The following is a 14,832-nucleotide window of genomic DNA, read 5'->3' on the forward strand; positions in this document are numbered from 1 at the left end:
GACGAAATCGCCGATCCGTGTTTTACCGCCTTTTAAGCCCTTTTCCCCCTACCGGACTTTTTACCACCATATAATATTATATTATTTACTCGGATGGTATGATGAAGAAACGTGACTTCTGAAGCCTCGTCAGATTACTGCAGCTGTTAAGTTGTTGTCACACTGCTCACGATACTGTTGCATCGTACTCATTCGAAGGGGCAAGCGATCTCATAATATTATTATTTATTATTATATACTGACAGCTAACGCTGACAGCTCAGCATGGGACATCGGACACCCATCGCTACGATTGTTTGTTTGTGTAGTGTTTACACTATAGTAGTAGGAGGTTTTACTACCTTTGTTTTGTCTACCGTCCAAGTGAGCTATCTGGGCTGCAAAGCTCTAGAGAATATTCAAAAGTCCTGTAATTGACAGTCTTTCCAAATAAATGAAAAACAATTCGATGAAAATATCAGTATGCCTATTGCCTATAGTTGCAATCGTAATAATAATTTGAATGTAAAAGGAATACATAACCTACCTCTGCATTCTTGACATTAGGTATACTCTAGAACTCTAACCGAACTTACTTCTAATTTATCTTAACCTCAAGTTACAAAAAAAAATAAAAATAAAAATACGTCTGCAATAGATAATCAACCAAATGACCACAACTCTATATAATAATACTATATAATCGTCTAATTTACGTCAATTTGAACTAACTATTGAAAATCACACTCAAACTACTCTCATAAAGGGATGCGACTAATCATATGAGAAAAATGCAAATTAAACCAATTAATACTTTCAATTAATCTATATTATTACTGTAGAATACCAAAGAATTAAAGCAACTAACATAGTAATGAACTTTTTTACCTTATCCATAATAAAGTATAAACATGTAGAGACTAGAGATCACTCTTGTTTTTGTCAACAACTATTAAAAAAAATCAACTTCAATTTGTGGTTCTACAAAGATGATAAAATATTCATTTTTTTTACATCGAAATTCAAAGTATTAATGAATCTTACCTGAATCATACAAGCAAAAAATGTCAAACTAAAAATAAATATTTTATGCATAACAATATCATTAGTCATTACTCGTTAAGATATTTTCTTCCAGACCAACAAGTCACAAAACAAAAACAACAAACATAAATTACAAACATTTATTCAAACTTTTGGTAATCTCTTTATAATAGGTGGTGTCTACTGACTATATTTTAATACCAAGACTACTAAAATGGATAAGCATCTAATAAGATGTATTAACACAAGGGGCAGATTATTTCATAGCTCGGTCGTTAAAATCAAGCTAACTCGGTCGGCCTACTCGTGTAATCGGGACATGAATATTTCAACATGGTAGATTTTTTTTAATATCAATACTAACCAGTCCAAATAATTAATAAACAAAATGTAAAAACTCAAATTAACTTTTATTTGACCAATTGTTCGGTCTTCCAAACCATTACCTATTAAAAAATCTAGGTATTACTCTGGTAAACTCTGACAATAAAAAAACTTTGTAAAATCACATCAAGTATATAACTATCAATTATATAATACTTAGCCGAGTGGGTATGGTGGGCCTTATATTGTTATTCCTCATAACTAATTTAAGTAGTTATGGCATTAATGCTCCAGCGCTTTCGAGTATAATCAATATGCTTCGAGGAACTAATAACTATTGACAAGTTTGTCAGTTTACGGGGGTGTACCACGATTCATTAAAATGTAATTTGTAATGTAAAATGTTCGTATCTTCCTGACACACTTACAACCTCATATAGGTAATAATCCAGAAATATAATAAAATCTGTAGATGTGCCTCAAGCGAATGAGTGTCATGAAGGGGATGGGGGGTTGTGGATTGTTTCTCCCGAGTGTCATAGTTTGTCTGTTGGGTGTCGAGTCCAAAATCGTTTTGAAACAATTAACGTTGGTCAATTTTTTGACTTAACTGCAAAATATCACATACGGTTTTCGTTATCACCACCACGATGAACAACAACTATTACTAACATGGAACGACAGTTGTAATAGGTGCTTAAGTGTTATCTCAAAATCGTATAGGGGATGAGGGTGACAAGTTGTTTGGACATATTACATAGTTTTATGTCCCGCATGACCACGACTGTATTATATATATATATTTTGGTATACCTAATTATATATCTTTGTCATCATTTTATAACTCCACTGAACCGGGAAATCGTTAAATCCGACTACGGTATTATATAATATTATATGAATATAAAATATGGGTTTTGTATTTTTTGACAATCAATAATGATGAAGTAAAAAATTGTTATTGTGCGTTTTGCGGTGTGCAGGGAATTTTGTTTGCTTGTTTCTTTTATCTATTTACCGAAGACCATGACGTTTTCTCCCTTACCCCATGGTTTGTTCGGATTTATATTGAAGAAATCCGTTTAATGTCTTGGGATTTAGTCACACAAATGCTTATGGTCCGACGTTCTATTATATGAAAATTCACCGCCTGAACACCATTCAATACCTATTTTAATACGCATATGCATGAATATAAAATGCAAAACATCTTCCAAAAATAAAAATCATTTTAAATATTTCGTTTTTCACAATTCCTAGCCTGATTTTACTCAAACAATTTAAAATGTATTATAATATGAATTCGAACTTTTATCGAATTATTGGAACGACTACGCTATGAAAACATTTCATTGATTGTTTCCATTATTCCATTATAATATGTACCTATATATTTTTTAGCTATCATACTTCTGATGATGTAATTTACTATACGAGTTAAGTTCATAATGTGTCATTTGGTATAAATAACGAGTTCATAGCTTTTTTTGACGACCTGGATATTAAATCTCTTTAATCATAAGGTTATAATCACTCTTTCTACTGTTCATAATATTTGTACACACTTATAACCGTTTTACCTATAGAATATCATTTTCATATTGCCTACGGACGCGATCCCATTATAAATTAATAAATTTCTATCAGATAAAAATCTCGGAAATACAAGATTATTTTCCTGTGAATTTTGAGAAATATTTGTTATAATGTACCTTTGTACAAAGGCATTGTGTGTTGTATAGCATTAATTATTATTATTCATTTTTTAATTAGAGTAGGAAAACGTGAATTTTAAACATTTTGAGTGTCTATGTATTTCACCATAAAAATGTAACGGAATAAATATTTTTTAATTTAAACCGATTGTTATTATCTCTTAAAGACTTTTAATCTGAATTCTTGAAATGTAATTATTTAGTTAATTTTGGCGTGATAAAATATCGTGAGTTGTATGTTAATAATAATGTTATTAATACATAAATTATACATATGCTTAAAATATAAATCTTATATACGTATTTATTAGCTACTAAATCTCATAAAAATAAATTGGAAAATCTTTTGGATCAAATTCAAGTGTGTGTGTGTGTTTTTTTTTATTGACGTCACAGGAGCAGTAAAAAAGTTTGATCTTTCATTTTGAATAAATTTCTTGTGCCTTTCAAAATAGTTTGGGGCGGGAGAACAAGGTAATCGTCATTGAATAGATAATTCTAATGTATGTGTTAAATTTGAATTTAATGATAAATAATTACAAAGAAAATAATTGTTGCGAAGACAGTAGGCTGAATTAATTTTTTAAATAAACATAGAAATTATTATTTATTAGTATATTATAATTAATATTTCTAATTATAGTACTACGCATAGATACCTGAATATTTATACCACATGTTATTATTAATATTAAATTTTGAATCATTTGAGAAGTAAAAAGTCTCCACGAATATTTTGATTAGCTTACAAAATAACTCAAATCGTTATTTTTTGTTTAAATATCCAACTTCAAATGTTTATGAAAAATTGTGTTAACATATGTTTTTTAGATATTTAGATTTCAGGAAGAACAATTTATGATGTATTCTGTAACACATTTTTATATTTTTACTTAAAAATAAAAATTCTATCAAACATAAAGACCAAACATAACACCGGCCGGTACGTACATTCAGATCATTTCATTTCCACAGATTGAGCGTACGACCGCTCCTCACCTTACCACATTAATGCATCATGTATGATACCTTGAAAATAATTAGAAATACTTTGTAATTAATTTAAGAGTTAGGCTTCAGATATCATTAATATGCATATGTATATATCTATCACCTATAGTTAATACAATGTAATTCGCTTATGCATTGAACCCACAAAGAGAACCTAGAAACAATAATAATATTAGGTATATTGTATCATATAAAATTGTTTTAATCTCTGAACAATGGACTTAAAAAATATTAAAATAATGACGACATAGTCATTTACGACGATGAGCAACTTTATGAATGTCTTGAACTAAATCATTGGCTTAAAGCTCAGAAGTTGAACTATTTGTTTGTCGAGTGTTTATTAGGAAGTTATTCTTTTGTTTAACTTTGTCTTATAATTAATATGGAACAAATATGAAGCGCTTCGTTGTACATCATGCCCTAAGCACTTTAGGGCTAAAATAAATATCAACAAGATATCATCATTAAATATATAATTCCCATATTAAGTTTCAATATATTTTAATATTTTTTAAATGTACTCATGATTTATATAAAAATTCAATCAGCTATTAATATCATAATTTTATCATGCTTTATTTTTGAATTATTTATTCAATTTTATAAGTGCCAAACTGGAGCTTACACAAAGCATCTTGACAAAGCAATTTTTTTTTCGTTAGAGCATTTTAAAATTTACAGGTTTTAGTGGTTATAATGAAATTCATAAAACCATTCATAAAATACTAACTAGGTATAACATATATTTTTTAAAGTAGGAATTTGTATGCATAACTCATCAGACATCAACCATATTATTATAGTAGACAATATACACTATATAGGTACCTAAATAGTAATTATAATGTATAATATGTATTCTTAAAACCATATAATATTCTTGTATTAATAAGGTGGGGTATCATTATGAAATGTTGACTTTATTATTTGCACAGATTTTTTAATAAAAACTTCTATGGTACATAAGGACGAGCACATCGGTGGTTGGTTGGTTGAAATATCTAATCCATCTCTGGCTTCATGGACTGCAGTTTTTTTAATACTTTTTCACATACATTATAAATCTTAATTTTTCATTTCGTAGTTTATTTTGGTATAGATATAAATATTAATTTTTAATTTAAATTGATAAGCGTAAACTTTAAAGCTGTAGACTAACTTTCCTGAAATTGAATTGCACTCTGATGATTTATGCACCTATAATTATTGCTAATCGCTAAGTCTTATATCTGTCCCTATATTTACAATACTGTTAGCATTTTACAACGACACCATCTTAATTCAACAATAAATTAATAATTCAACATGTTCTTGAATGAGTGAACTACCGCAGAAACGAAATTGGAAAATTACACTCTGTACTTGGAAAAGTCACAGGACAGTGTTGATTTCATATTATAACTTAACAAGAAATCTTATTGTAACCAAAAACTTTTTTTTATTAATTTAATAGTATTATACTAGTATAATATAAATATTTTTAAATTTACACATCATGATTATTTGTGTACCCAGAAGTGTGATAGTATCTGACAAATTAGTAGTTACATATTGGTCGCTACTTGTTGATGGATATATTATACAAATTACATTCAATGATTTTATTATCATGTTATAGGTTTATTTTATAGGTACTTCATATCGATTATTGATGATTTAAAAACCGTACGAAATGAGTTGAGAAAAATATTATAAATATATTTTTACCAATTTCTTAACTTATTGTTGTCACTAGTTTTTCACCGTAGTATAATACTTGTATATTTAGTATACGTTCAAGTAAACAGCACTCTGCATGTAACTTTTAAACATACGATATTATAACAAATATTAGTTCAGAAAACTGAATTTTGTAAATTAAGTTATTTTTCGTATTACCTGTCCTAATATAATATTTAACTTGGATATCGCAGAAGTAGGTACTAGGTTCTGTGATCGAGAATCTTATATGAAATATTTTATTTTTGGATTCAATAGAACGAAAAAGTGTCATTTACATGCACGTAAATATGTAATGCTCATATGTCAAGAACAATCTTTTCGTTGTTCGAAATATAAGATAATATGATAAGTTTTCATACGATTAATGGCGTACTATATCGATTAGTTTGTAGTTTGTACACATAATATGATTTGTTTAAATAATATTTTTATCAGCCAACAATAAAATGCGATACAGATATCGTGCTGTTCAAACAAATCTGAACCGACAATATTTGAATGTGTAGCTTAGAAATTATTTGATATGTTTCTATTTTTTAAACAAAATACACTGCGCGTGCCTATATCATCGTAGTATTCAGGTTAATAGTTGATATTTTTAATTAAGTGACGTGGTTACGTGTTTAATTAAGTGGGATTCTAATTTATTTAAATACAATAGGTATCCCGATGTCATCCACCTTTTAATTTCTCTACATTTAGTTACTATTACCTCGAGATAATTTATTTATAATTTTAAAAACGTAGTGTTTCCTACTCAGGTCAGCTTTCACTTAAATATTCACCTTTAACTATATTTAGTCAATAATATTTGTTCTTGGATTCATTATTATTTTTATTTTATTTTATTCCAAACAGAAGCTGATGTATAATATAATGTCGTATAGGCACAACTATTTTGCCACTAAAATATTACGAAACTTTGTTAGTTATACTAATTTTCAAAGATATAAAACCATTACAAGTAATATTCCTGGAAACTTACTTAAGTAAAATCGTATACAATTGTGAAAAAAAAAATATTTAATATTACATCGGTACGAGTAAATTCTGTAATCCTACTATCAAATTTTAAGTCACATAAACATTTCGAAGAATTTCCTTGCTAAAAAAGATCTAAAAAAAAATACACCTCTGAAAAACATATAGTTTTTGTTTAAATCTAGAAACGTGGTGTGTAACACTTTTTTTTAACGATCGGATTTATGAAATATTATGAAACCGTTGAACAAGTCACGTGTTGTGTATTGAATACTTTCCATTGCAATCCTCCTAAGTGCTTTTATGTGAACAGACGTTAGACGAACGACGCTGCTGATGAAATAAGGGGGAAATCTGCGTTTTTCATTTTGAGATTATTCAAAAGCCAGTATATTATAATGAAGGGTTAGGGTTGTTCTCATTTTTATTCGTGAAATGTACTTTAATTGATGTGGTATGAAATAAAAAATAAAACTCATTTGTTCAATTTTAGTCATCGTTTTAAAATACGCATTCATATTATATTTGAACTGAGCTGCATTGAATTAAATTCTGTCACAATTCACACACAGTATTCTCTTTTATGTGCATTCGCCATTTGTCTTTAATAATTAATCATCGTTTTCGTAAAATAGTAAAATATGCTGTATGTATTTTTCTTTGTGGTAAAAAAACACATTTTGAATTTAATAGAAGAATAGGTAACGATAAACTAATGGATTTGCATACAAACATTATTTTAATAATTTTATGGTTGCAAGTTACAGGTATAAATTGCTATAAATCAACCATATAATTTAATTTTAATTAAAACCTTTCAAGTTAACAAGGTATTGAATTAGTAAAATAGTTACGAAATCATTTTTCTGGCATGATTACTGTCAGAACTTATTATTTAGCTATACTATCAAAAATATATCGATAGTTAATAAATGCTTTGTTCATTTATTTATTTTTAATAAGCATAATATTTAATGACTTTCATAGGAGAACTGTGTGTAATTTAAACTTAATTTCTACATATTTGTTCAGAAATAAACACTAGTTATTTTTTTCAGAAATAAAATATACCTAATATGTTTTTATTTTCTAACAATTGTAAACAAAATCTGGTCGAATAAATGTGTTGTATAATATCTCCTGTAATATTACCCATACTTACCTAATTTGGTTATGTATACTACCTATTAAAGAAAATTACATTTTGTTCACCTATTTAAGTAATTAATGTTTAATAACATTATTGACCATAATTTAATCTTCTCAAGTTTCAAAAATAACTGGGTACTTATTTACTAAAGAAATTATCATAATCCAATTTAATTTAAGCAGCCAAAAATCAAAAACGGTTAATAAATAATTGGGTGATTAAGTATTTATATTGATGTAATATTGTTGTCACTGTCAATAACTTTTTTATATGATAACGCTGCAAATATTATAGATAGTTATACTATATATTATATAGATAATAGATCATATTTACTTAAAACACGACGAATTTTGTTCCATTCCGCTGGATTGTCTGCCACGCGTACCAAAAACTCCAAAAGATCATCATCCACCATGGGTGCGGGTAACTGTGAACAAAAAAAAATAATTCATTTGTTTCAGGGAAATTGATGGTACACAATTTTCGAAACTATGATTAGGTATTTTATAAAAATGTTGATCATTTTCATAGCAATATTTTGCCTACTTTGCAAAGCTAAACTAAAATGTATTATAATATTTAAAAAAATAACATACATTATGGAAACATTTCGACAGGGAACCTAAAGATGATTTTTACATTTATTACTCAACTGGCGAGATCCTATTCAAGTAAGCTTATGAATAGTATTTCCGTAGGTACTATAAATTTAAATCTGATAGCTTATAAATACCGTTCTAGCATCTATTGATCCAATTTTTAATGATATACTCATTTTTTAATTAATTTTAAGTATTTCGATATGACACTTATTGCAAAAGTAAGTCATATAAGATTATTTATCATTTCCGAACACAGTGCAGAGATGTGCATTAATATTTGTATTTTCGATAAACGTTGGACCATATATTAATTTTTAAAACATTATGTCATGAAAATATAAACCAATATCAAATATCTAAAATAATAATTTGTTTACTATGTAGACAAAATTACATTAGCTGTTACATGTTGATGTATTTATGTTTCATATTAAAATGTTGTTTTATTATGTTTATTTGATAACATTTATCAACGTTTAATGAAGAACGTCAGAATATATTATTCACTTATAATATAAAATAGGTTTCACCAATTTTAATGAAACAATAATATAACTTTGTCTAAGGATTCTGATTTAAGATTAATTTCAGTAATTCAAATTAATTATAAAATTTAAAAGGGTTATAGTAACACCATTATGTATTTTAAATAATCACATTTTAAAAATCTTAAAAATACGATGAAAATAATGTTGTTTATCTGGTAAAATGAAAATATGTTGGTAAATATGTGTTGACAATTGATATTATTAAAAAAATATAATTTACTATCATATTGAATGCAATTAGTTGTGAAATTGGAAAAAATAATATGAAATCATGTATAATTTTTTTCTTACCTATTACTTTATATTTTATGATTAATAACTATTATTTGTCATATGTATGTGCTATAACATGTATCTCTGTGAATTTTAACTAAACATTAAAATATTAAATCGATTTCATCAGTTTATCAGATTAATATCAATAACATCTATGAGCTATTCCATAAATTAGTATACATATGTTTGTCTATAGCGAGTCTAGTTCATAATATGTATTATGTATAATCCCAGTGAGATGAATTCTGATTAAAAATATTTAAAAGGACCGCGAGAGTCGTAAAAAAAATAAATTATAATAAAAATAATAGTAAAAAAAAAAATAAAAAATAAATAACCGCTTAAAATAAACAGTCGTTTTATATCACGTATCATAAATTTGTCGACCAGGTGAAATAGTCCCAAGAGCCCAAAAAATATGAAGAGGGTATTATTTATATATCCTCCCTATCATCTCGACCGAAGAGTTATTGTGCCGGTTTAGCTATATTATTTGCACAGATGTCTAAATAAATAGTTTCGGGGTACTTAAAAAAAAAATCAGTTTTAGCTAAAAGTTTACCAGCCCCATATTATACCATTTTTTGGTAGAGAAAAGAAAAATGATATTTTTTACAACCATGTGTATAACATAACATTATGTTCGCCCAAAAACGTTATCTAAAATCGAGACAATCTTAACAATAGAAATTGTTTAGTATTTTTTCCATATTTTAATATTTTTTCTTTTCATAATATTGAAACTACCTTGAGACAGAGAGGGGAGAATTATTTGCACGAGTAATGCCCATTTCCCTCCACCAGATCACAATTTCATTTTATAATTATTGATCATCGTCTATACAATATTATATAGGACAATGCACATAATAGGTAGTTCTCTTTCTCTATTATATTCGTATTGTCTCTTGATAAAACGTAATGGTACTAAAATTATAAATGTGCCTACAATTTTTTCCAACGTTTTTGAAACAATATTTTCTTGTTAGAGCTAAAATTTATATTGTCAGCAATTTTTTGATATCTAATATATATAAAAAATATTAACGTACTTACATAGGGTGTAATACTATAATATTTTAACTTACCTTTTTATGAGACTTTGTGGATTGCTGTCGGTCAGAATTCAGTTCATTGGAATCTGAAACAAAAACAGCCACGGCTCAGAACCAATACATCATTTAAGTAAATGCTGTAATAATTTACACTTTACTTATTAATACAAAACTATTATATTGCCATAGTAAATTTTACTATAAAATCTCAGATTCTGTTGCATCCGAACCCGTTAAAATGTGTATTGTAAATGTGAAAATGTCCCATGAATACATTGAAATGTAAATTGTAGTTAAAACGTGGACTAAATAAAATAAGAAATAGAAGTGTAAAAAATAGTTATGAATGAAATTTCCGAAATAACGAATTATTCGTAATGCTTACATTAAAAGATTTTCATCAAATTTAAACAGTTTCCGTCAGCCATACTTAAGAATCTACATACAATTATAATACATTTAAAGTTGTCCGTTCACCAAGAACCTAAAAACGTATAATGATAATATTATGTAATATTTTGAGTGAGTGAAAATCGTGATTTCAGTCGTGGAACCACTCAAACACACAAAAAATTTCACTAAAATCGATACAGTCTCTTATGCAGGCATAAAGGACAGACGGACAGACAGACAATGGTTTATGTTCAAAGATGCCGATTTCAACTCCCTTAAAATCATAATTGAAAAATCTTTTCTTAGTGCACCTATAAATTATAATATTACTATACCCTCAACATTTCAAATCGACAGCTCTATAAATAGGGCTGGCTCAGTGTTAATTATGAATCAATCATTCAGGACAGTCTCGTTTATATTATAATAAACAGGTGTACTATATATTCTATGTATGTTACATGAGGCGCATTTAGCGATGATAGACAAATATACTTGTGGTCAACTAATTAATTCAGTAACGGCTAAAATGTAATTTTTGGAGGCACAGGACTCACGATTTAGTGCAGAGTGTTTGGGTAGATAGATGCCTAGGAAGGTGAAACTGGGAAAGTCCGTAGAAAAATGTTCACTTTTAATAATTCATGTACATATTATTCAATATCAGTATATTTTATCTTTTTTAAGTTTGATCACGGGTTGAGTGTCAAAAAAAAAAATACTGTGCCTGAAAAAATTGTATAGTTTACGTTACTACTGGATCAACACGACAATTGATATCATTTCTGTAGACCGAAGAACAGACTAGGTTGCACTACATACATTAATAAATGAATAATCTATTAAAATAAAAAATAAATTGATATGTCTGCAAATAAATCTTCGACGTGGCAATACGAATACTAACATAATAATTCCTATCATAATATTTAGGTCACCATTAAATTACTTTTTCAAAAAAAAAAAATATATTTTAATTTAATTTTAATTTCCTTCTTTTGCAGGTATTGTATAATGACCAATATTGATTAATTGAAGACTTTTTGATGGATAGACGTAGGAATAATTTTAAAGGAAGACAAATTCAAATAATTTTATTTTATTGTTAATTTATTTTCTCCTTGTTTAATATAATTTCTATTTCCTTTGATGTCTAAGAGTTTCAATATATTGAGTCTTAATTTTGTTCATTTTCATACAGGATACTGTCAAGTTGGACATATCTACGTTTTTTAGACGTGTAGCACTGAAGATGGTTTTATCCAACTATTTTGTCATTGAGTACTTAAGATTGATAGGTTTTTTAGCAAACGAAAATAAAATAAATTTATGTTTTGATTGGACGCTCCTAAAAATGTTTGTGACATCGGCGCCCTAGAACACAGCACTACCCCTTAGTACGGCCTTGCGGCTAGTACAGCCTCACGTGGCTCTTAAAAATACTTCAACGAGCCATGTACTACGACTTTTAAAAATCGAAGAGGGCCATTCTGCCATATGCCTTACATACATATTATTATAATACTACTGAATTACTAATTATTGCAGATTATGTGGTTTTTGGTACGTCTTTGTTGTAGTGCTGCTGTTTTTTTTACAACGGCGAACAATTTTTAAGTGGCGACATAATATATCACCGTTGAAACTACTTCCCGGACGATTCGAATCGGCTATCTAAAAGATGGTACGCATTATTTCAAATGCTTTTAAAATTTTTTTTAACACTACAAAGTACAGTTGTAAGACTCAACTCGGTGACTTAAACATAATAATAATTATAATAATAATGGCAGTTAGAAATTTAGTTTATTTTATCACCATCGTCTGCAATGTTAAATCCAAAGGAAAACGATTTAAATGCTTATACAAATAGTCACGGAATTTATGTTTTCAAACTACACAGTGAAAATCGACGCGTTAATAAAGCAGCTATGTAATGATCGTTTTGTCTGCTGTGCATTTAATAATATATCATAATTCGGCTTTTTTAAATTTCTATTCTTGGTGAGTAGCTATAATATCGCATAATAGCATAGCTAATACGTCATCGTAACATCATACTCGGCCATGTTCTTCTTGTTCACATTAAATCTTCATGAAAAATAAAAAATCCGTCGCCTACAATACTATCATAAAATGTTATGATAATAACATATTATGGCTTGCACTTGACCGGTCGATTGTGCCTATAATATAAATCACACATTGACGACCGGAAATTTCACTCCAGTGTCTCGGAACTCTTAAATACAATGCTCGGGACGGACGTCAATCCATATTATGTACGCGGATACACGTATTCTAGTAAGTTTAATGTAATATAATATAATTGATTGAAAATCGTTTCGCTCGAGATAATTTTATTCGAGTGTACTACGGTCGCGTGTCTATTATTATTATACGAATAGCGTGCGTATAGACAGTATTTGAAAAATGCCATACCGACGTAGAATATTACACACGATATAATATGAATTTCCTTATACTGTATTATTATTATTATTAGGCGTATTATGCATATTCGACTTTATCGTTTATATTGTTTTCCGTTACCGACGCATTATGATATAAAATATATACGAGCGGGTCGCATGCGTATTGCGATTTGGACGATGGCGGCAGGGCACATTATATTATATTTCTATACACACACGCAGAAAGGGTTTTTGTTCGATGTCTTTTTCGAATATACGATGAGCCTGCAGTATAGAATATTATTATACGCTCACAGCTATAAATCTATCGCATATTCGCAGATACCGATGCCGTATCATATATATATCATATACATATATATATATATATATATAAATGGGGCATTCACCCCTCAATATTCTAGAGTTATTTAGTGACGTTCTGAGTATATGCATCCTACTATAGAATTTCTATTTTTATTTTTTACTTCAACCAGAATTTCCGTCTCGCCGATTCTATCAAAACACTGTATATACCTGTATATATTATTCTGCATTAAGTTTTGTACATACACACAGAATCATAAAAATAATATTACGACTCGCCGCTGTATTATAGCTCTCTATATAGCATCTCCCGTTACAGGGTGGTTATTTTGAAGGTAAACACACTCGTTTCCTCCAAAAGTTTCAAGGTTTTTGGAAATACATTATTTAGATAGGCAGCATGAAGTCGTTAAAAAAAAAAAACGTCTTAAAAATGTCGTAAATTAAATAATGTTCAGAACTAGTGAATAATTCACTTTGGAGAATGTATATTCAAGTATACCTTCATATATTGTCATGTTTATGGTATATTAAGATATATTATACATCATTCAATATTATTATATTTATTGATGATCTTATCATAATCATCGTAATCGTAAGCTCATGACCAAAAAAACCGCTCATACTGCAAATAAATTAATATCAATTAGTTACCAAGGAAGTGAACATTTAGAAAATTAACCGGGGAATGAGGTTTTTTCAACACTTAAATTTATGCAGGAACTAGGTACTTACATAATATTATGTGGTGTTAAGTACTGTTAAATTGTTGTTACTTTTATTATTTTTGGTTTTACACTATAATAAATTTATAAATATTTAAAGTTCATAAATATCGTAAAATGTCTTTGCAGGACTTTCAATTAATCCTTTATTAGTAATTTACGTGCCTAATAGGTTATGGCCAATGTATTTTGAACAGATTGGCGGAAAATGGGTGAAAATCGATTTTCCCATTATTTCTTTGTATTGTGTTTTAGACAGAAATATTAACAGATCTTATATATTACGCATTGATATCCTCTTAATGTTTACAATATTTTGCTGTATATTCGTCGATATAGGCACGTTATCCCAAAATTCGCGTAGGGTTAGTATATTCCCGACCATTGGAGGCGTATTTCAAATCGCATTATTCGCATATTTAGTCGATATTTACTCTGGATATTTCTTTACAACCAAGTATCAAAATGTCAAAATGACTTACACTTATTCCTATAAAATATACAATATTTTTCAGTGAGTATTATTCGGCCTTCCTCGTTCCCGGCAATTTAAAGTT

General features: G+C 28.3%; 1 protein-coding gene across 1 annotated transcript in view; it reads right to left on the reverse strand.

Moving 5' to 3' along the window:
• Positions 1-14,832, reverse strand: part of LOC111036604 — a 129,973-nt gene that overhangs the window by 25,736 nt on the left and 89,405 nt on the right. The window contains exons 2-3 of the mRNA XM_022318687.1: positions 10,447-10,499; positions 8,266-8,359 (exon numbers count right to left, since the gene is read on the reverse strand). Of these exons, the coding sequence (XP_022174379.1) occupies positions 8,266-8,347 (82 nt within the window). The 5' untranslated portion in view covers positions 8,348-8,359; positions 10,447-10,499. The remainder of the gene's footprint in view (positions 1-8,265; positions 8,360-10,446; positions 10,500-14,832) is intronic.

This window comes from Myzus persicae, unplaced genomic scaffold, assembly GCF_001856785.1.
Source record: "Myzus persicae strain clone G006 unplaced genomic scaffold, MPER_G0061.0, whole genome shotgun sequence".
Classification (NCBI taxonomy): domain Eukaryota; kingdom Metazoa; phylum Arthropoda; class Insecta; order Hemiptera; family Aphididae; genus Myzus; species Myzus persicae.